General features: G+C 37.9%; 2 protein-coding genes across 2 annotated transcripts in view; one reads left to right on the top strand and one right to left on the bottom strand.

Annotated features, from left to right (window-relative positions):
- The window catches only part of LOC124712502 (carbohydrate sulfotransferase 11-like), a 237398-nt gene that overhangs the window by 181432 nt on the left and 31173 nt on the right, over positions 1–24793 (top strand). The window lies entirely within an intron of this gene.
- LOC124712500 (calcium uptake protein 1 homolog, mitochondrial-like) overlaps positions 1–24793 on the bottom strand; it is a 236346-nt gene that overhangs the window by 94862 nt on the left and 116691 nt on the right. Inside the window, 1 exon segment of the mRNA XM_047242799.1 lies at positions 8773–8810. Within this exon segment, the coding sequence (XP_047098755.1) occupies positions 8773–8810 (38 nt within the window).

The following is a 24793-nucleotide window of genomic DNA, read 5'->3' on the forward strand; positions in this document are numbered from 1 at the left end:
CTCCGCCACACACCGTAAGGTGGCTCGCGGAGTATAGATGTAGATGTAGATGTAGATACACCACCTTCGGCTCTACCTGACACTCGGGATACTGGAATTTCTCATTACTCACAACGCAGTCCTCTCACCATCATATCTGTGCCAGCACAAGAACTGACGCCACCAGGAGACGTGCCCATGCAGGAACCAGATGACCATCATCTGTCGGAGCAATGCTACTTGCCTCCTTCTCCTACAGACACGGACACATCGCCCATGTCTCCTGTTATAACAACCAGACTTGCCGCAACGAGCAGATAGGTGCACGAGGCCCCAGCAGATTCAACCCCCACATCTCCTGTCATCTCGACCCGTTATCATCGGGGACACTTCCGTCCGTGCGGGAAGCCTCCTCCTTGGGACTTTACAGCCAGTCAAACAACACCTATGGGCGTTAGCAATCTACAGGCCACCTCCATCAAGACCTGTGCAAAAAATTCAAAGGGGGGAAAAGTGTTGTGACTCGCCGATCTTTCAAAGTGCCGCCGCGCAGTTATGCGCGTCCTCTACATGCTGCGCTGTCTGCCAGCCATGCAGCAGCAGCGTCACCTAAGCGGCCAGCCAGCCAGCGGCCGCTAGACTTGGACTCAGTTATGATTTCACTGTTAAAGTGTATACACGTCTTACTCTGTTTACTTGATCTGTGACTTTCATGTATTGCATCTTCCTTGAAATATATTTGTTCCACTTGAAGTTATTACAGAAAAGATCAAGAAATTCCATAGTTTAGTACTGAATAATACCAAATGCACATATGGAGATAGATGACAGAGCATTTTACATGAATAATCAACTATGAGAAAGCTCTCTGGAACTCCTGTTGCATTTCTTAAATGCAGACCGAAAGCAATTGCGAAAACATTTCTGTCAAAAATGTTTGCACTGTTTTAAGATGAATCAAACTACTCTTGTGTTCTGGTTTGTTGCTTTTTGCCAAGAGTTAGATGCAGACCCATTAGTCTGCACTGCAAAAAAAAAAATGGTAATCAAATCAAAGTATGGAAGCTGGTAGCTCTTAATGAAAAAGGCAAAACTGATTTTCCCATCAGTATAAAAGTATGCAGAAAAGGACATTTTTTATGGTACCATTTAATATGGTTTCTTCACATTCCGTTCATGGATGGACTAGGGGAGCTGGTACGTCTCTGTGTGAGCTGCTGTAAATATAATTTTATATTCAGAATATCTGTGTTGTCAATACTTAGGGGCCGAAGGATATTCAGAGTTCACACATTTATGCAATAGTCTGATGTGGGCCATGTAAGTGTTTTTAAGTTATCTATTTCATAGACAAATAGCAGTTTCCCTGTTTCTACCAGTAGAATGAAGCCTGCTATTTGCGTTATCTAAATCTGAGTTTATATACTGTATAATTATTCCACTTCATGCTTCTACATATTTTTACTTCCTGGTGTATTATGACATGACCGACTACCTGTGACTCATTTATTATGCAGTAAAAGTCTATTACACACTATTTGTTATTTTGTGAGTAATACAATGTTTCTAAACATTAATAGCTGATAATTCTCACTTCAAACTGATTTGTTGTCACAGCCTCACTACATATTATCACAAGTTTTAAAATTTGAAACTTCCCCGTACATAGCTACATCAGCTTTAAAAAGTCAGAGTACAACAAATACTTTTCACTATGTTATTAACATACAACATGAAAAGTAATGGTCCTTTCACACTGCCATGGGACATATTACATATTATTACATAGAGATCTCCTTTTCCAGAAACAAGTGCTGCATTCTGCTTTTAGTTAGTATTCAATTCAACTGAAAACCTAGATTTTTTTAGTTGAAGTCAGTGCAGTAGAGATTCAAAAGTGTAGACACAGGGTTTCTAGCATTAAGAGTGCAGTGTGACACACACATGATCAATGTTTTCACACTCCACGCTTTCTTCCATGGAACAGCTCAGTTTGTTCAAGATAGCTCATTATGTTTAAACTTGGACTATGTTCTACAAACCTGCTACACAGAGAAAGAAGTGATACTGAATAATAATAAACTGATCAGTTTACCTGTCCCTTGTTTTTTACATGGGTATGACCTGCACCCTTTTCTAATTGTAGACAAAACTGTTCTGTTCAAGGCAAATCTATACAATGTGGCCAAGAGAGGAACTAATTAACTAAAAAAAATTATTTAGTACCTAGTGGAGATTGCATCAGATAATGAGGCCTCATTGAGAACAGAAGGGTTGCACTGGGAAAATGAAAGAATACAGGAAAAGACAGATATAGTCATCTGCCGAATGCCTTTATCTGGTGGTTGCAATGAGTTTGCTTTCTATCTGCAACACATGCTCATTTCTCTGCCTTCTGTGATGATCCAAAGAGAGTTTTTTTACATTTGTCATCTATCAGTATAGCATTTGTATCTAGCATATGAGGCTATAGTTTGGTACGCAGACTTATTACAAAAATGTAATTTAACTGTTTGTAAAATAAACAAATAACCACAGTAAAATTACTTCACATTTTGTGAGAAACAATGTTTTTGGGGACAAGGTGATCATCCTGAACTTGTGAAATGAAACTTCTCCTTGAACCAAGCACAGCCCTTTGACAACCAGCCGAGGAAGAAGTTGGAAATGATACGCATTGGGCCGTAGAGAAAATATTGCACCAATGAAGTGTTCATCCATGTGAAGTGAAGCAAGTCACTTATAAAAAAGGACAGTCATGAGTATAGTTTATTACTCTACTGAGTTAGTCTAGTCTGATTAACAAATTCTGGTGACAGGTACTGCAATCACTGAATGATAATGTAGGAACACACAGGAAATGCTTCCATTTCAAAGAAAAATGTGGAAGCTGCTAAGTCTATTTTATTGTGATAATTTGTGGATATTTTAACAATAGGAGAGAAAGAGTAGTCAGAGATACAGTTCAAGGGAAACTTTCTTTAAAATTTATTTTTCATTGTTTTTTGTTTTCTGTTATAGTTGGGCTCACACTCAAATTAAATGGTGATTATTTGCGAACACAACAACAATTTTCGAAAGACTGACAATATCATGTTAGAATGCCATAGAGATATTTTTGTTTATAAGTGGATATCAGTTGTATCAAGTAGGAACATTTTTAAGTGGGTTTAAATTTGTAGAGCACAGGCCACATGGTGGAGCCTGAAATATCAAGTTGTCCAGTATTCTCTTCTGCAGAAAACTGTATCTTTTATGGAAAAGGAAACAGCAGTGTGAAGCAACGTTTAAAAACAACTTCAAGTGTTTTTAGTCGGAGCATAGAATATTTAAAAAAGACCTCTCAAGTTAAATGGAGTTTTGTGGTTGGAGTGATATAGAATACATGTGTTCCATTAAAGCAGTACCTAGTTCAGAAATAAATGAGAATACTTTTTGTAAGACTATTAGTGTGTCAGCTCATAATTACTCAAATTTTTGCCCCAGAGGAAAATTAATTAATGAAAAGATAAATAAAAAGTTTAAAGTGAGAGCAGTACTCTAAAACTTCAACAAGCAGAGAAGAAATAGATGCTAATTTTAAATGGAACAGTGGTTTCATAAATTTTGAAGATTTTGTGTTATTTAAAATTTGTAACAAGAGTATGATCACTGCAATAATCTCTTATTACAAAAAATAAATGTAACTGGATAGATTAAAAAAACTACTCACCACACGGTGGCAGGAGAACATACACATAAAAAAAGGTTTTATTTATGCAAGCTTTCAGAGCCAGTGGCTCCGTCTTCTGGCAGGAGGGTTGAAGAGGAAGGAGAGGGGTGAAGAAAAAGGACAGGAGAGGTTTACAAATTTGGGTGGAGTTCAGAAAAGTCACTCAGGAAGGGTTCTGGTGACTTATGAACTCTACCCATTTTCCTTAACCTCTCCGGTCGTTTTCCTTTACCCCTCTTCCTTTCCCTTCAACCCTTCTGTCCGAAGAAGAAGCCACTGGCTCTGAAACCTTACAAAAGTAAAACACTTTTTTTATGTGCGTGTTCTCCTGCTGCCACTTGGTGAGTAGCTCTTTTATCTATCCCATTACATATAGTGTCAGAAACTGAATTTTTCATTGCTGTCCTCTTACAATAGGACAGTTTTGCGTAGAGCATAAAAGTTATTTTAAATATTAAATTTACAATTCCCAACAAAAATAGTGAAGCACACTGGAGAGGAAGAGGAGGAGCTTCAGAGGAAGAGGAGGAGCTTCAGAGGGGGAGGCAGAGGGGGAGGCAGATGGGTAGTGGTAGCGAGAGGGGTAGTGGTAGCGAGAGGGGTAGTGGTAGCGAGAGGGGTAGTGGTGGGGAGAGGGATAGTGGTAGGGAGAGGGGTAGGGAGAGGGAGAGGGGTAGGGAGAGGGTAGGGGTAGGGAGAGGGGTAGGGAGAGGGTAGGGGTAGGGAGAGGGTAGGGGTAGGGAGAGGGGGAGCGGGAAGGAGAGGGGGAGGGGGAGGGGGAGGGGGAGAGGGAGAGGGAGAGGGAGGGGGAGAGGGAGGGGGAGGATAAGAAATGAAACTTGATGGGTTATTACAAATTCGAGCAAATTTTACAAGGAACTTGGCAGTTAAGCCCACTTATCAGTATGATATTGCACTCCTCTGGCCTGGATCATGCACTGACTAAGTTGGGAAGGATGTAATAAAGACAAGGTATTCTCTCTCAAGTCTCACAACTGTTATAACCGGTCCTTGATATCCTGGATACTGGCACTGGGTTGGAGCTGACATTCCAACTGGTCCCACACACATTCTATTGGAGATGGATACAGGGATTTTGCTGGCCATGAGAATACATCAACATCATGAAGATAGTTCATAGACACATGTGCTGTGAGGATGAACATTGTTCTGTTGAAAAATGGCACCACAATACTGTCATATAAGAGATAACACAAGAGGCGCACAATGTCTGTGGTGTACCATTGTATCTTCAGAACTCCCTCAATCATTACCAGCTGTGACCTGCTCTCTTCACCAATGGCTCAAGAGTAAAGCCTTTGCATCTCTTCGAAACATTGGAAGAATGGGACCTCCCTGCCAGATGCCACCATACTCGCTGATGATGATCAACTGAGGTAGTGCAGAACCACAATTATTTGCAGGCTACAACCCAATGCCACTTATCAGCAAGCTGCGCTTCTCTGTCATAACATCACTCCAAAAGCACCCATTTGTGTTTACAGATGGCTGACGCAGATGTGAAGGGGTTATGATGTTTGTGTATAATATGCCAATCACCCCGTGTAGTGGTCAGAAATGGTTGACTGGAGCCTTGATGATGAGTATGCCTTCCCTCACATTCCATGCAGTACAATATCAGCCCCTGTCACATCTGAATGCCCCACTAATTCAGATACGACACAATTTCAGCAGTTGGCCAAATAAAGACCCACAATGGTTCCTTTCAAACACATCAGTTGCTTATAAAAGTGTGTCATATGAGCATACAGCATCTCCGTGTCCTCTTATATACCGTACCAGGCCCAGTAACAACACTAACCACGAACAACATTAAAGCACTCTGAGGATAATTCTGTCACAAGGATTGTAACTCTCTATCATTTACATACTTGCTGATGGCATGTATGCACATGAATTTACATTAACATCTGACCATGTCTTCTGGATGCTTCACTTTTTTGCCAGGCAGTGTATTTTTAAATGATATGTTAATTCTGAAAAAAATCTGTCTGCCATAATGAACATAGTGCAACAGAGAATCAATCTTGTATCACTGTCCAGCCATTATTGCTTATCAAATTTTCTTAATTCTGTGTCTAAGACCAGAATAATGATCAAAGTATTACAATTAATATAAAATTATCTAGAGCGCATTGAATTTCTTGTTCTTAATAGAAATACAATTTAAAAGTAAAAGAAACAGAGGAATCTCCTTATATGGCTTCTACTAAACACAACCAAGTGCTTCTTATATTATGAAATTAACAGAGATTAAATTGAAAGAATCAAACAATATAGGAAAATATAGATTGCTACTTACCTTAAAGATGACATGTTAACTGCAGACAGGCACAATTAAAAAGACACTTACACATTAGCTTTAGGCCACTGTCTTCATCAGAGAAAGAAAGAAAGAGAAACACACACCATTCATTCACACAAACAAGCACACCTCATGCACACACGAGTGCCAACTCCAGCAGCTCAGACCTGAATCTGCAACTTGATGTGTCATCTCCACAGTAAGCAGCAATCTAACTTTTCCTACCTAGTTATTAAACTGGAAGAGGTGAACAAAAGGTAATCAATCACGCTGGGGTCAATCATACAAGAATAAAAAATTATAAAATGAAACCCATCATTTTTGGTTCCATATTTTACTGAGGTTGTTAGGATGTAAAAAGGAACCCAACACTTCCCACCATCTTATCTCACCTACAGCAACAAACATTAAAAATATCATGTTTGCTGGTCAGTTTTCTTGAAATTAATCATTCATTTCTGTAGGCCTTAGTTAAAGTTCTGCTTCAACACTTGGTAGTCTCAGTCTTTTCATCTCGTAGATCCTCCCATATAAGAGTTATTTTGTTTTATTATTTGTGTATATGTGTTTGCTTATATTATATCTCTATGATAACCATCATCTTTTATATTCTCAAAACAATACACTTCTTCATAAACAATATGGCAACTACCACTGAATAATATTATAATTTATTCTGTCAACATCGCAAAAAACTAAATAATAAACCATTTATGGTGACCTAGAGCTGAGTTGTGAAAGATTTAACAGCAATCACACACTTTTGCTCAGACAATACGAGGATAGTTCAAATGAAAACCTTAAAAATTTAAAACTAAAATATAGAAAATGAAGCAAAAGTTTCAGAAATGTTAACAGCAGTACCCATTGTTTGAGAATGATAGATGGAAGTAAGATACAATGGAAGTACAACAAGTAGCAAAGACAGTGCAAAGATGAAACTTCCATTGCTGATATACATCAATGAAACAGAAATGTGCTGCACACTTTAAGTAGTGATTGCATAAAAATATCTGAAATCCATTGCAGAATGGGTATGCCGTGTGGTGATACATGTCTGACACTGCAGCAGTAGAACTATGAGTACATCAAGCTTAAAAAACAATGACCATGTCTGTACACCTGATGCTTCATGACAATGCCGCGCTTATAGAACAGTGATGTCATAGTGCAAGACATTGTCAAAGACAATTGGCATTTAACTGTGAAGGAAACAGTTATGCATTTGTGACTCTTAAGAAACCCTTCCACAATATAAGATGAAATACAATGTGTGAATGGTAGGATGAAGGGGGTAAAGTAAAAGACAGATGAGTAATTCACATCTACAGAACTCATTTCAGGTAATGAAAATGAAATGTCATGAACGACAAACTTGTGTTGAGAAAAGTGTAGGACAGGCTTGCTACTTATTACCACTGTTATTAACTTGTATGTTGAAGGAGTAATGATGCAAGCAATCTTTGAAAGAGCAATAGAAGTTTATGCGAAATAGTTACCACTGCTAAAATTCATTGAGGATGGGGAAAAGAGGGAAGGACACGTCAGCTCTCAATTGGCATATGGAAAGAAAGTTCCTTTCAACAAAAGAATTCTATTAGTATGGAATTGAGAAAGGAGTCCCTGTAACTGCATGTCTGGAGCCCTGCATATAATAAAATAATGCTGTGCAACCTAACATCAGCAAGAAAACTTATGGTGACAGCTCATTCTTTTTCTGATAATGATGGTAAATTTTTGAACACCTTATGTAGGGGGACCAGTGGTGAACAGTGTTATGTACACAGATCTACTTAAAGAGTTCATTCTATCTCTTAACTAGAGCTAAACAATAATGACCTCTGAGCTCAGATAATGGCCTGTGCATGACCATTGGCATCATACTGTCAGTCATCTGTTGATATCATCCAGCATATGAAATCTAACATTCTGTTGTACATCCCCTACCTGACAGAAATGTTCATATCTATGAGTCACTGTCAAAGGCAATGGTGCGAAACATTATTGACTGATGAAGAAATGTAAACATGTGTTCATACAAAAGACCCTTTTAACAAGCTACTGCCATACTTTGAAACTAACGAAATGTGTGTATAATGTCTTGAAATGTTGTAATTAGTTCTCTGAACCAAAAAAATGCAGATAAAAAAATTAAGGATTCATTTGAACCAGTGTATATTTGACATCACTGTCTCGAAAAACTGCAACTATTCCTCACAAAGATGGAAAATTTCAGTGCTTGTAACTGCCTAACTATGGATTAGTTTTAAAAAACCTAAATATGGATTAGTTTTAAAAAATCTAAATATTAAACACACATTTTTACTTTAATCAGGGCAGACTCATGTCTTATGCTCTTAATTTTTACTCTGTGTCCTTAGCTTCTCAGATATTCTTTGATCCTTAATCAGCAGGATTCCTCCAACCAAAATTTACCTCCAGAGACAGAATAATTATTCTGCAAATAGTTGTATGATGAATGATCCAGACAAAGAGGGGCAGGAGACTGAAAATTAGTAAACAGTAAGTAGAGACAAAACTGACTACTTTAGAAGAAAATCAACTGTAAGTTAATGAAAATCAAGTTTTTAAAAAGAATGCTTCAGTGCTACACTACGTGATACAAGGAAATTTAATTACATTTTATGAGTTAGTATTTATCTTCTGTATTAGTTATGAATATTTAATAAACAAAGATGAAGGTAAAAAGTAGTAAGGATTTTGAATGCTGTCAACTCTGATTCAGGTGACTTACCTTGGGGTCATACCTCTTGTATTGGTCAAGGCCCAATCCTATGAACAAAACAAAGATAAGAAAAGTTTGAGTGATCACAATATTTGAAGTACAAATATAAAAGATAAGTACGTTACAGGTAACACTCTCATTTACTGAGAGGAAAGGAAACTTCAAATAACAAAAGCTACAAGCATTTTTAAGGAGTGGGTAAAATTAATTAGGCTAGCTAACAAAATCTGATAACTTCCATCTCCTTCAAAATGTAGTTTTCTTAAATTTTATGAATAACATTGTTTCAAATTTTAAATATCTTATATGGAAAGTTATAAAACTTAGATGTAAAATGCAAAACACACATACACAGAAGGGTCATTCTCCACCAAGTGGCCTAATTTGAGGAATCAATGACCACACAGATCTTCCCTTTGTAATAACAAGTAAGCTACGCAAAATTTGTAGCTCAAGATACACAAAAATTCAAGGTTGTGGATGACTTTTGATGGATAACTGCACATTGACATGTGAGCTCTATGACAGTTTTGTTTATATTTAAGATAGTTTAAAACTGAAACTAATTGTAACCACAGTGATGCTATTTGTTATCAGTTCAACGTAGTTGTAGCAGTTATCTGTGAGTATTTTAGAAGTAATCAATGTGCCATTACATATTTTTGCATCAAATTTGTGCCTCCTTTGATGTTACAATGCTAAAAATTATCATTTCATATTTTCTTTGTTATTGTTCTTTACAAATTGCAGGTTTTCTGTACTGTAAAAGATTTAATTTGTTTTGAAGATCCACTAAACAAAGTTTAAAAAATGAGCTAGAAACTTCTACTGTCAAACATTTGCAAACTTATTATTTCATTTAATGTTTGATAGATTTCATTGTTGATTGGTTCTTTAATATTTTAATTCATCATCTATATCTAATCATAACCAATAAATTATTACAATAGAGACCCAGGATCGAAATAATTCAAAAAGGAGACTCTATACATGATGATTACAAATTTACTTTTTTACACATTACAATCTTGGAAGAGCCCCCACCTAGGTGGCAGATAAGGGAATGCGCATCAGTAGCTCCTGGCAGTTGATGGGTACAAGTGCACCAAAAAGGCCTGAGGGGGGTGGAGAGGAGAGGGGGGGGGGGGGGGGAGAACAGATATCAAATGCAACTACGGAAAGCCCAGCAAGCTGGTAGTGGATAAACCACAAGATTTCAGACACGGAACGAGCATAGGAAAAAATTTATATAATGGAATACTACATAACTAGTCACAAGGACTAAGATCTAATACACTGAATGTACACATGCTGACAGGAAAGGTGGGGCAAATGGTGGACTTGATGGTTAGTAGGAGACTGGAACTTTAGGATTCTCAAAGACCAGATGGAAGGATAGTGGAAACAGAATTAAGGAACATGTAGAGTCTCTATTGAAGTGGGAATGAGGGAGAAGGAAGAAATGGAGTGGCAGTAGTTACCATATAGTGGTGAAAAGAGAAGGTTAATAGAGTACGTGACAGGGTGATGAAGGTCTATATGACAGGGTCATGAAGGTCAAAGTGAAAGAACAAGAAATGAGTATGGAAATTCTGGAAGGATATGCACCACAAGTTGAAGGTCCTGCTGAAGAGGAGGAGTACTTTGACGAAGAACTGCAGACAACTAACTGGACAGACGATCAGGAGCAATGGGGGTGGAAGGGTGAGGAAGGTGAAATGAGGAAGGATGAAAATTGTTAAGACTTTTGTAAAAGAAATGGACTAGCAGATAACAAAATCTGATTTAAGAAGAAGGAAAGTCTAAAGATAACATGGTAAATATGCAATAAACTACATGATATGTGACCAACCAGGCTGGGAGGGGGGGGGGAAGGGGGGGGGGGTCATGGTAATATATTATGTAGCCTTAGGTAGTGATATGTCTTTTAGTTGTGACAAAACAATTAATGAGGAGAAGGCACCAGAAAGACAGGAAAATGGGATAAGAATATGGAAGTTGAATAAAGAGGAATAGTGCAAAGAAGAATGTCAGAAAACAGTAAAGAGAAACACACTAAGATATGATATGCACTAAGCAGAGAGCAAATGGGGAAGATGTGAATCACTGATGGTGAAAGCAGCAAAAAAAGTGTGTAGAAGAATAGGTAATAAGAAAAGGTAGAAATAAAAACACTGGTGGAATGAGAGAGTAAGAAAGGAAAATGCAAATAAAAACAAAGCATTATGTTTATGGTTTCTAGAGAGAACAGAGAAAGCAAGAAAGGAATACACTGAGAAGTAGAAGAAAAGAAGAAGAAGAAGGTGGCTGAGAGATTGGTAGCAGTGGAGGAGAGAGAACTGATGGAAGAGTGGACAAAAATGACAAAGAGGACAATGAGGGGAGTAAGAAGGTTCTCTATGGAACAGTTAAGATTAAGAAGAGAAGTGTGATGGAAAATGTCAGAGCGATCAATAAAGAAGGAAATGAAACTGAGAATGTACAGGAAATCAAGGAGATGTGGAAGGAATATTTGGATGAGATACTAAACACCAATGGAAATTGGAAGACAAAACTGAGAAGTGTCAATATGTAGAGAATTTTGAGATGGAGTCAAACTGGACAGAATAGAGTAAGTGATGAAGATCATTAAAGGTGGAAAAGCACCTGGACTGGATGAAGCAAGTGGAGATGATAAGAGAACCTGGTGCAGTTGTAGTGCAATGACTCTATTAGGTTATGTGGGAAAGAAGGTCACCTGGAGACCTGAAAAAATGACTCATAGTGTTGGATTTTAAGATAGCTTGTTGGAAACTATGCCAAAATTATAAAGGAATTACTTTGAAGTGACATGATGCCAAGGGGTATATGAGAAAATCCTAGAAAAAAATAGTATGGAAGATAAAAGGTGATAACTCAGAGAGAAACAATATGGGGTTACCATGAGGAAGACTGACAGTTTTTATTTAAGGTAGCTGCAAGATGGATACTATGAATAAGCATTTATCAATGGTTTTCCTGGACACTAAGATGTATCCGACAGTGGAAAAAAAGCAAGAATTGGGAAACTATTTAAAAAAGAGGGAAGGGGAGGGGGGAGACTGGAAAGCCATGAAAATAATAAAGGAAACATATCAAGGAAGCAACAGTTGTCTAAAAGCAGGAGGAGAGAAGACAGATTGTTTAGAACAGAAAAATGAGCTGAAGCAAGGAGCATACTACCCTAGTTATTTTTCACTACTGTTACAGATGAGATATTGCGGAAGTGGTAGTATGAACAGGAGATGAAAATATGAAAGCAATGGTGTTTGCAGATGAATTAATGATGTGGAGATATAAGAAAACAAGAGGTACAAGAAGGGCTAATGTATAGGAGGAAATGATGGCAGAGTATGGATCGAAATTTAATGTAAAGACGTGTGAAGCTAAGCTACAATGGATATAAGCATTAGTGGGCAACTACTGAAGAAAGTGGAATGTTTCAAGTACCAGGAGAGCATAATAGAAGACAGTGAGTGGAATGATAAGTAGGTTAGCAATGGGGGAACGCAAACACATGAGTTCCTGCAGAGTGTAAGAGGCCTGGTGTGGAGAAGGGATGTACCACAAAAAAGCAAGCAACTGTTATATTGAGCTTATTACGCTTCAATACTCTTACATGTATCAGACACATAGGTGTCTTTCTTTCTCATCTTGTCCAGTAAGTCTCGCCTGATTCGGGGTTCTGTGTGACTTTCCCTAAGTCTACCCCATTTCCTAAGCCTCTCCAGTTGCTTTCTGTTCACCCCTCTTCCTTCCCCGTCAATTCTTCTGCCAGACAAAGGAGCCACTGACTCCAAAACCTTGCACAAGTAAAACTTTTTTTTTCTCATTTGTGTTCCCCTGCTGCTGCTTGGCGAGTACATTTTTGATCTATCCAATTACATTATATGCCAGAAACACAGGTAATGAAGAAAAGGCAGGTGAGCAAGTCACAGGGCTACAAGATGAAATTTCAAAGAAGCAGGATATGACTTACAGCAATGGATAGGGTAAAGAATGAGACAGTGAGAGAAATAGTGAAAGAGGAGTTCATGCAAGACTCCACAGAAAAGACAAGATGAAGATGGTGTGGGTGTGCTAAAAGAATGAGAGTTGTAGAATACCAAGACAGGCCCATGAAACAACTATAGCAGCAAGAGACCTAGAGGTAGACGAAGAGAAGATGGATTGTTGAAGTGAAAGAATGTGTGACGATAAAAGGAGAAGACTAGGAGAGGGTGGAGAGGGAAATACAGTGGGTGGACAGGAACAGACGGGTATGCTTACATTCCAAGCACACCCAGCTACAAGCTGGGAACTGTGGAAGATTGTAGTGGTGGTGGACATTTACAGAAATTTTTTCAAGAGGGGGCAAGATTCAAATCTTGCCAGTTTTGATGTAAATGATTTGGAGGGTTTAAAATATGTCATGCTCCAAGAATTAAACTTGACAATAAGTACCCAAAAGTATATGTACCTCAAAAGATTGTTAATTATCCACTTTTTATTTTTAAGACAGATTACTATCGGTACTAAAAGGTAAACGTATTTCAGCAATAGTGTATCCAAGCAAGTCTTTGTGTGTTATTAATACAAATGCCACCTTTTTGATTCAACAACTTGATATTACATCCTCAGGTGATTAAATCCAATGAGTTATGAAATAATCTAGAAAATATTCACAAAAATACATTATTCATACTCCCATAATGTTAGGTTGAGACTAAAAAGTAAAAACCTGAAACGGGAAAAAATACAGAATGATTGAGAAGTTCCTAGTGAATATCTGCAAAAATGCCATATTAATACCCCTTGAAGTTTATAAAAAGGACATAAATATTACAAAAAGTTTATTCAACTCTGATGCCATCCTTAACACTTTCTTTGCTCATAAAACTACACATCTAGTCACATTAATGGATTTATTTCATTTTCTTGAATTCTATTTTTTTATTCTTGACAGACATAACAAAAGATGAACAAAATTTGTTCTGAAAGGTAAAATTTTTGGATCAGGTAGATAAAGTGTTTCTCAAGGCCAATACATGACTAGATGAATGTGAGAAATTACCCAAAACCAACATCAAATTGGCCAGAAGAATTGACTATTAGCAGCCTACGGCTGCACCACAGTAATCCTTGAGTCCTCAGTTTGTCACATTATTGTGTTATGCGCCAGCTGGAATGCAGGATTAGTCACACTGCGACTGTGTGTGTGCCTGGAGAGTACGTTTCTTCGAACTTGAAATTTCACAATTTCCCCTCTCCTCTAGAGCAGAGAACAACATTTTATTTTTTCATCTTGTGTGTTTTGGATTAAGTATTGATGTAAACATCTATATATAAGTGTGTTGTTCTGGTTGTTCAATTGTGTTGCTGTTTCCATTTTATGTACAATATTTTGAAGACCGATCCTCAGCCATTTTCCTCAGCTGCTGTAATCTTTGCTGTTATGTGTATTTGCTGCCTGGACTCCAACAAGACTGTAAATGATAATTGGTCACACACCACTATTTATAGCCGAGTTTGACACCCGATGCCTGCTACGCTCTTTAATGCTCTTTTGTAAATGTAAATGTGATTTATTAGTCTCATTACATACATTGCACAGATCATATGATCTGTTGTACAGGAGACACGTCAAGTTTAGCAAAAATATAATGTATAATGATTTATAGAATTTTTTTTGCAGTATTTTAAGATTAATGCCAATTAATACAACACTACAATATTTAATATAAATTAACAGTTTACCAATTTCCTTTGTTGTACACAGACAACACTGCAATATTAGCTATAGATTTTTATTGTTCAAAGTGTCAGTCTGTCTTCCATGAATTCTTCAATGGTGTAGTAACATTTATCCATTAAAATATTTTGGAGTAAGCTTTTCAGCGAACCAAGGCCCATAGTTAATATGTTTCTTCCTTTTAATTTGTTATATATTTTTAGCCCCATGTGCAGTGGTGTCTGAGCATTAAGCTTTAAGTGATGAGAACGAAATTTGAAGTTTTCCTTGTGATGACTACTATACCTATGCTTAAAATGGAACTTTTCAAGATAATGTTGATTATTATAAACAAAAATTAAAATTTCAAAAATGTATGATGAAGTAATTGTAAGTATTTTTAATTTCTTGAACAATGGGCAATATAACTCATTTTTGTGGGCAGCACATGTTTCTAATGATTTTCTTCTGAAGAATTAGTAGGTGTGTACTGTTTATTATCCCATACCGAATAACAGATTCAAAATGTTTTTCAGAGCCAGCACTGATATTACGTGATGCAAATTCTCTCAGCGTTTTCGAGCTCTGATGAATGTAATGGACATTTCAAACTGAACGCAAGATCAACAAGCTATCACGGGTTTTCTTTTTCTGCAGACAAATGGTGAGCTGCTGTTGTGATTCTGTTGAGCATCAAGGAGAAGATGTATCCTTATAGAAATTGCAGATGGATGACTGCCATGTATATTACTGCCATGTTTATGTGTTGGTAATCATGATGGAATTCTGTGCCAGGGCATTAGACAGTCTCCTTTCTGCACCTCAGATAGGGCTGAACAAGAAAGTGACAGAAAAAGATGTTACTTTGCCTCAGTTTTCTAAAGGTTCATATCCATCGTGACTGCAGATCTGTGCCAAAACTGCTACCACACAAAGGAATCAGCACAACTTCCTCTGAACAAAGTACATCTAAGAAAACCCAAGATATGTACTGGTTGCAGTATTTCTCATTATGGTTCACAATTTCTGATCTCCAGTTTAGTGGAGTCACAGACAACGAGTGCTAGGAATTCCAGAAAAAGCCCCCAACAGGAAGGTCAGCTGCCTAAATGGAAAGGTTTTCACTATCATTCACACCACCAAGCATCTTTCTTGCATAAAGTATGAGAGCTGTGTGTGTAAGTGTACGTATTAAGTGTAGGTGACTGTAATGCGGGTGTGTGCATAGTGTAGTGTCTTGGAGTGTGTTGGAGATGGTGGGAGAAAGGAAAGGGTGAGACTTGCTGCTGGCACATAGCCAACTCCTCTTGAAGAGAAGAAAGGGAGGGTCACTGGGCTGAACATCTCCATCCAATGGACGGATCACCATCAACAGTGACTGGTGATTAGGGACTCCATGCCATTATCTCTCCTGTGCTTTCAACCATAAAGGTAAAATGGAAAAATGCCAACAACACATGGCGTACCTGCACGGCCACCTAGTCAATTGCTAGCCACTTCAGTGATCTGATGAGAATTGATGTATCCACCTCGGCACAGCCAATGACTACATTTTAACTGTTGGTGGGTGGGTCATTAAAGAGATAATTCTTGGTAGCTGCTATCAAAAATTAATATGCAGCTCTTACTAGCCAGTAAAATACATTTAGTAGCTAAAGAATTCATTTGCACAATCATCTATAGGATGGAGGTAGCTTGTTCTTTTTAAATAACAACCCAGAAATGAGTCACTTTTGTGTCTAAGGACACATTGAGAAATATGTTCCAGAGTATTTATTCAGCCAGCCATCATGTGTGGTCTAGTAGCATCTTTGATTAATAATCAAAATGTCTTTTGTCCCAGGATCGAAACCCACTGCTGCTTTAAATTTTGATTAATAATCAGCATTGGTGCCCAAAGATTTTCGGCATAAAAAGTCACCCTCATTCAATCAACAGCCTTGTAAAAGAGGGCAGGGGTGCGGACAGATGTTCAGGGCATGCTCTTGTCCCTGGGGTGAGAAACTGCCTCTAAAGGTGGAAGAATCGGCAATGATACAACAGCATGAGAATGCAGAAGGCAATGGAAATCACTGCATTAAAGACAAATAACATGTATTCACAGCACATGTGGCCTGTAATGGAAAAAATGTCTTGATGATCTCTACATTGGCAAAAGATTCTGGAGTAGCCCCCCATTCGGATCTCCGGGAAGGGAGAAAAAGATTAAATGACCAACAAAAGGATAATGTTCTACAAGTGAGGGTGCGGAATGTCAGAAGCTTCAATGTGGTAGGGAAGCTAGAAAATCTGAAACGGGAAATGCAAAGGCTAAATCTAGAAACAGTAGGGGTCAGTGAAGTGAAATGGAAAGAAGACCAGGATTTCTGGTCAGATGAGTATAGGGCAGTATCAATAGCAGCAGAAAATGGTATAAAGGGAGTAGGATTCATTATGAATGGGAAGGTAGGGCAGAGAATTTGTTACAGTGAGCAGTTCAGTGAGAAGGTTGTTCTTATCAAAATCGACAGCAAACCAACACCGACAATGATAGTTCAGGTATATATGATGACATCATAAGCTGAAGATGAAGAACTAGAGGAATTATATGACAATACTGAATGGGCAATACAGTATGTAATCTAATACCAGGTGTACTGGTATGAAATGAGTGCAAAGATACAAATGTGCCGATAGGGAACATTTGTTGTGAATGAGCCTTAATTTTTTTTTTTTTTTTGGTTGGTATGACATCTGTCAAAGATATTTAGTATACATCAAGTTATGGAACAAACAACATCATATGTTTTCATTGTGTTAACAATGTCGAATTTTGTACCAGAAAGTGATGATTTGCGGAAAGCATTGATTTTTTTTTGTTTTCATTTGAAAGAAAGTTCTGCAGAGTCGCATTGAATGCTTGTCAAGGCATATGGTGATCGTGCTCTATCAGAAGCAACATGCAAAAGATGGTTTCAACAGTTCAGAAATAATGATTTTTATCTAAGAAATGAAGAACATGGAAGACCAGCAAGAAAGTTTGAAGACGCCGAATTGCAAGCAATATTGGATGAAGATGATACTTTGAGTCAGAAGCAAATGGCAGCAATGCTAAATGTGGCACAACAAACAATTTCTGAGCGTTTGAAAGCTGTGGGAAAGATCCAAAAGTGTGGAAAATGGGTGCCACATGAACTGAATGAGAGACAGACGGAAACCCGAAAAACCATTTGTCAAATTTTGCTTCAAAGGCATGAAAGAAAATCAATTTTGCATTGGATTGTTACTGGTGATGAAAAATGGATTTATTTTAAGAACCCTAAACGAGAAAAATCATGGGTTAATCCGGGACAACCATCAACATCGACTGCAAAACCAGATTGATTCGGCAAGAAGACAATGCTCTGTGTTTTGGTGGGATCAGAAAGGTGTGGTGTATCTCATGCTCCTAAAACCCGGTGACACTGTGAATACTAATCGCTACAGACAACAAATGATCAATTTGAACTATGCATTGATCGAAAAAAGACCAGAATGGGCCAGAGTCATGGCAAAGTAATTTTTTTACACGACAATGCACCTGCACACAAAGCAAAACTGGTTCAGGATACAATCAAAACACGTGGCTGGGAGCTGCTACCCCACCCGCCGTATTCACCAGACTTGGCCCCTTCCGATTACCATTTGTTTTCATCAATGGGACATGCATTGGCTGAGGAACACTTAGATTCCTACGAAGAAGTCGAAAATTGGGTGTCTGATTGGTTTGCTTCAAAAGACGAACATTTCTATTGGCGTGGTGTCCACAAATTGCCAGAAAGGTGGTCAAAATGTATAGAAAGCCATGGTCAGTCCTTTGAATAAAATGTTTTTACTTTTCAATCCAAAATTGGTGTTTCATTTTCACAAAAAAAAAAAAAAAAAAAAAAATGCTCATTTGATACCAGTAGACCTGGTAGTCTTGGGGAGCTGGAATGCAGTTGTAGGTGAAGTAGTAGAAGAAAAGGTTACAGGAGAATATGAGCCTAGGACAAGGAATGTGAGAGGAGACAGGCTAATTGAGTTCTGTAATAAATTTCAGCTAGTAATAGTGAATACTCTGTTCAAGAATCATAAGAGGAGGAGGTATACTTGGAAAAGGCGGAGTGATATGGGAAGATTTAAGTTAGATAACATCATGGTCAGGCAGAGATTCCGAAATCAGTTACTGGATTGTAATGTGTACCCAGGAGCAGACAGAGACTCAGTTCACAATGTAGCAATGATGAACAGTAGGCTGAAGTTTAAGGCATTAATCAGCAAGAATTAATATGCAAAGAACTGGGATACAGAAGTACTGAAGAGGTATACTTGAGTTCTCTAAGGCTATAGATACAGCAATAAGGAATAGCTCAGTAGGCGGTACAGTTGAAGAGGAATGGACATCTGTAAAAAGGGCAATCACAAAAGTTGGAAAAAAAAACATAGGTACGAGAAAGATAACTTCTAAGAAACCATGGGTAACATAAGAAGCACTTCAGTTGATTGATGAAAGGAGGAAGTACAAAAATGTTCTGGGAAATTCAGGTAAACAGAAATACAAGTCGTTGAGGAAGGAAATAAATAGATATAGCAGGAAAGCTAGAACAAAATGGCTGCATGAAAAATGTGAAGAAATCAAAAAGGAAATGATTGTCAGAAGGACTGACTCGCGTACAGGAAAGTCTAAACAGCCTTTGGTGAAATTAAAAGCAAGGGTAGGTGGAAAGAGTACACCGAAGGCCTCTATGAGGGGGAAGATTTGTCTGGTGTGATAGAAGAAGAAACAGGAGTCGATTTAGAAGAGATAGGGGGCCAGTATTAGAATCAGAATTTAAGAGAGCTTTGGAGGACTTGAAATCAAATAAAGCAAAAGGGATTGACAACATTCCATCAGAATTTCTAAAATCATTGGGGGAAGTGGCAACAAAATGACTATTCATGTTGGTGTGTAGAATGTAAGAGTCTGGCAACGTACCATCTGACTTTTGGAAAAATGTCATTCACACAATTCTGAAGACTGATAGAGCTGACAAATGCGAGAATTATCGCACAATCAGTTTAACAGGTCACGCATCCAAGTTGCAGACGAAAATAATATACAGAAAAATGGGGGAAAAATTGAGGATGTATCAGACGATGATCAGTTCAGCTCCAGGAAAAGTAAGAGCACCAGAGTGGCAATTCTGACATCGTGGTTGATAATGGAAGAAAGATCAAAGAAAAATCAAGACATGTTCATAGGATTTGTTGACCTGGAAAAAGCATTCCACAATGTAAAATGTGCAAGATGTTCAAAATTCTGAGAAAAATAAGGGTAAACTATAGGGATAGGCGAGTAATACACAATGTGTACCAGAGGCAAGAGGGAATAATAAGAGTGGACAAACTAGAATGAAGTGCTCATTATTAAAAAGGGTGTAAGACAGGGATGTTCAATCTGTACATCAAAGAAGCCATGATAGAAATAAAAGAAAGTTTCAGGAGTGGAATTAAAATTCAAGGTGAAAGGATATCAATGATATGATTCACTTATGACGTGCTATCCTGAGTGAAAGTGAAGAATTATACAATCTACTGAATGGAATGAACAGTCTAATGAGTACAGAATATGAATTGAGAATAAACTGAAGAAGACGAAAGTAATGAGAAGTGGCACAAATGAGAACAGCAACAAACTTAAAGTCAGGATTGATGGTCACAAAATTAAGGAATTCTGCTACCTAGGCAGTAAAATAATCAATGACAGACAGAGTAAGGAGGACACCAAAAGCAGACTAGCAATGGCAAAATGGGACTAGCAACGGCAAAAATGGCATACCTGGTCAAGGAAAGTCTACTAATATCAAATATGGGCCTTAATTTGAGGAAGAAATTTCTGAGACTGTATATTTGGAGCACAGCATTGTATGGTAGTGAAACATGGACTTTGAGAAAACTGTAACAGAAGAGGGTTGAAGCATTTGAGAAATGGTGCTGCAGTTGAATGTTGAAAATTGTATGGACTGATAAGCTAAGGAATGAGGAAGTTCTGCGCAGAATTGGAGAGGAAAGTAATTTGTGGAAAACACTGACAAGGAGAAGGGACAGTATTATAGGATATCTGTTAAGAAATCAGGGAATGACTTCCATAGTACTAGAAGGAGCTGTAGAGGGCAAAAACTATAGGGGAATAGAGAGATTGGAATACATCCAGCAAATAATTATAAACTGCACGGGCTACTCTGAGATGAAGAGGTTGGTTGGCATGGGAAAGTAATTCATGGCATCCCACATCAAACCAGTCACAAGATTGATAACTCAGCAAAAAACAGCTTTGTTCACTATACAGCTTCAGGTTGTTGTAGAATTGGGGTGTATTATTTTGTGTAAGACAGAAGGATGTTGGTGGCGGTCCTTCCGTACCACCTTGCTCAATTGGTTGTGTGGACAATTCCGTACCAATGGGCCCCTTTTAGTAATCTTAAAAAAGGACCTGAATCACTGAAACTACACTTTGATTATGACCTTGAAACAGAGTCAATGATCTGATTCTATCATGAAATGCTCATTCACACTCTGAGTTCTTGTAAAAAAAAAAAAAACTACCTCAACCCTTTTGAAAAAGCAATTCTCATCATTAAAATATGCTTAAGCGGACCTGATAAAGAAAAAGTGGCTGAAGTAATAAAGCTAACTAGATGAAATATTTTATCACGCCAAAAATTGTGTCCAATATGCTAAAAACGAGGTTCACAAGACATATGCTGCTCTTTTCTCCCCTACAAATGATTGAAGTGTTCCTTTTATCCCCTACAAATGATTCAAGTGTTGATGGACAAATGAAAATTGCACAAAGGGTCAACTCAAATTTGTAAAGTCTGGGGCATTATACTTTAAAATATCAGAAAGTCTTATAGTAAGAGTCACAAGTGACATACAGTACGATATTTACCAAGTACAAAGTAAATCTGTAGACAGATTTCAATTTCTGCTGCACATGCCAGATACCATATACTTGTACAGTAAATTTCTAATGATCAGCAACGCCATTACCATATTGACTTTTATGACCAACTGAATGGGTTGAAGCAAAAAAAAAAAAAAAAATGCAAGTTTCTTCAAACTCTGGTTGAAGCAAAAAAAAAAAAAAAAAAAAAAAATGCAAGTTTCTTCAAACTCTGAGATCTCTGAGATTTGCGAAGTGATATGCTACACAAGCCTTTACTAAACCAACGAATGATGATCGCCACCATAAAAAGTTTATTTAAGTAATGAATTAGAATGTGTGTTTTGAATGGATGGAGATAGTGTATCTGCAAGCCTGGATGATGACAGAAACTTTATCTCATCTGCGGTACCTGCAAGTTGGGCAACTGATTCCATATTGGCAGGTCCTGCTTAGGAGATATTATGCGAGCCATGGATGAAGAATGGGTGTGACAATGCCAATGATGTCACAGGGACGAGTCCGTATTAAAATATATGTGATGTTCCACACAATGAGCAAACTTCCTTATGCATGGTCAGTGTAAATGAGAGTACAATACACAACATGTTGTTTTTGAGAAGCATCATATTTATTTAAGAATTTGGATTTTGGGTTGTTGTTGTTGTTGTTGTTGTGGTCTTCAGTCCTGAGACTGGTTTGATGCAGCTCTCCATGCTACTCTATCCTGTGCAAGCTTCTTCATCTCCCAGTACCTACTGCAACCTACATCCTTCTGAATCTGCTTAGTGTATTCATCTCTTGGTCTCCCCCTATGATTTTTACCCTCCACGCTGCCCTCCAATACTAAATTGGTGATCCCTTGATGCCTCAGAACATGTCCTACCAACCGATCCCTTCTTCTGGTCAAGTTGTGCCACAAACTTCTCTTCTCCCCAATCCTATTCAATACTTCCTCATTAGTTATGTGATCTACCCATCTAATCTTCAGCATTCTTCTGTAGCACCACATTTCAAAAGCTTCTATTCTCTTCTTGTCCAAACTATTTACCGTCCATGTTTCACTTCCATACATGGCTACACTCCATACAAATACTTTCAGAAATAACTTCCTGACACTTAAATCTATACTCGATGTTAACAAATTTCTCTTCTTCAGAAACGCTTTCCTTGCCATTGCCAGTCTACATTTTATATCCTCTCTACTTCGACCATCATCAGTTATTTTGCTCCCCAAATAGCAAAACTCCTTTACTACTTTAAGTGTCTCATTTCCTAATCTAATACCCTCAGCATCACCCGACTTAACTCGACTACATTCCATTATCCTCGTTTTGCTTTTGTTGATGTTCATCTTATATCCTCCCTTCAAGACACCATCCATTCCGTTCAACTGCTCTTCCAAGTCCTTTGCTGTCTCTGACAGAATTACAATGTCATCGGCGAACCTCAAAGTTTTTATTTCTTCTCCATGGATTTTAACACCTACTCCAAATTTTTCTTTTGTTTCCTTTACTGCTTGCTCAATATACATATTGAATAACATCGGGGAGAGGCTACAACCCTGTCTTACTCCCTTCCCAACCACTGCTTCCCTTTCATGTCCCTCAACTCTTATAACTGCCATCTGGTTTCTGTACAAGTTGTAAATAGCCTTTCGCTCCCTGTATTTTACCCCTGCCACCTTTAGAATTTGAAAGAGAGTATTCCAGTCAACATTGTCAAAAGCTTTCTCTAAGTCTACAAATGCTAGAAACGTAGGTTTGCCTTTCCTTAATCTTTCTTCTAAGATAAGTCGTAAGGTCAGTATTGCCTCACGTGTTCCAGTATTTCTACGGAATCCAAACTGATCTTCCCCGAGGTCGGCTTCTACTAGTTTTTCCATTCGTCTGTAAAGAATTTGTGTTAGTACTTTGCAGCTGTGACTTATTAAACTGACTGTTCGGTAATTTTCACATCTGTCAACACCTGCTTTCTTTGGGATTGGAATTATTATATTCTTCTTGAAGTCTGAGGGTATTTCGCCTGTTTCATATATCTTGCTCACCAGGTGGTAGAGTTTTGTCAGGACTGGCTCTCCCAAGGCCGTCAGTAGTTCCAATGGAATGTTGTCTACTCCGGGGGCCTTGTTTCGACTCAGGTCCTTCAGTACTCTGTCAAACTCTTCACGCAGTATCGTATCTTCCATTTCATCTTCATCTACATCCTCTTCCATTTCCATAATATTGTCCTCAAGTGCATCGCCCTTGTATAGACCCTCTATATACTCCTTCCACCTTTCTGCTTTCCCTTCTTTGCTTAGAACTGGGTTTCCATCTGAGCTCTTGATGTTCATACATGTGGTTCTCTTATCTCCAAAGGTCTCTTTAATTTTCCTGTAGGCAGTATCTATCTTACCCCTAGTGAGATAAGCCTCTACATCCTTACATTTGTCCTCTAGCCATCCCTGCTTAGCCATTTTGCACTTCCTGTCGATCTCATTTTTGAGACGTTTGTATTCCTTTTTGCCTGCTTCATTTACTGCATTTTTATATTTTCTCCTTTCATCAATTAAATTCAATATTTCTTCTGTTACCCAAGGATTTCTACTAACCCTCTTCTTTTTACCCACTTGATCGTCTGCTGCCTTCACTACTTCATCCCTCAGAGCTACCCATTCTTCTTCTACTGTATTTCTTTCCCCATTCCTTTCAATTGTTCCCTTATGCTCTCCCTGAAACTCTAGCTGAAAAATTATAACAATTTATTTTGGGTTATGCTCTTAATTTCCAGTAATAATGAAGTCCAACCAAGATATACTGGCCAGTGTGAAGAAATAAGGTGACGAGCAAATGAATAACAACAAATCGTAACTCCTGAGCAACTTAATATCACAATGAGAAAGAAGTGGAACACTGTACACTTCTACCAAAAAATTGGTCAATTCCACAAATGGCTCCTCAACCTACAATTTCAAGCTGAATGGTCAATAAGCTAGAAGGCTTAATGGGTTAGTGGTTATAACATCAACACCTGGCAAAAAGTACAGGAAAGATGATGAGGGAAGCACAGTTTTATCTTCCTTCAAGAAACAATACAGCCAGAATGAAAATGTGTTAAATGAACTGTTATGTGCAAGTACAATAATACTGTTTGAAGAAGCTGTACATCACAGATTAAGAATGTAACTACTATACTAACATTTTTGAGATTCTCATATAAAATGCAGCTTTTGAAATGATGGTTTGCAAACATTTGAAAATAGCAATTTTGTTGTCTGTTTTTAACCATCTTAAAGAGTTCCCAAACAAACTATGATCTTTACAGTACAATATGACATCAAATTATACATAAATTTGATAAAAAAATGTAATGGCACATTTACATACAAATAATGT

The sequence above is a fragment of the Schistocerca piceifrons genome, chromosome 8 (assembly GCF_021461385.2).
Source record: "Schistocerca piceifrons isolate TAMUIC-IGC-003096 chromosome 8, iqSchPice1.1, whole genome shotgun sequence".
NCBI classification, from domain to species: domain Eukaryota; kingdom Metazoa; phylum Arthropoda; class Insecta; order Orthoptera; family Acrididae; genus Schistocerca; species Schistocerca piceifrons.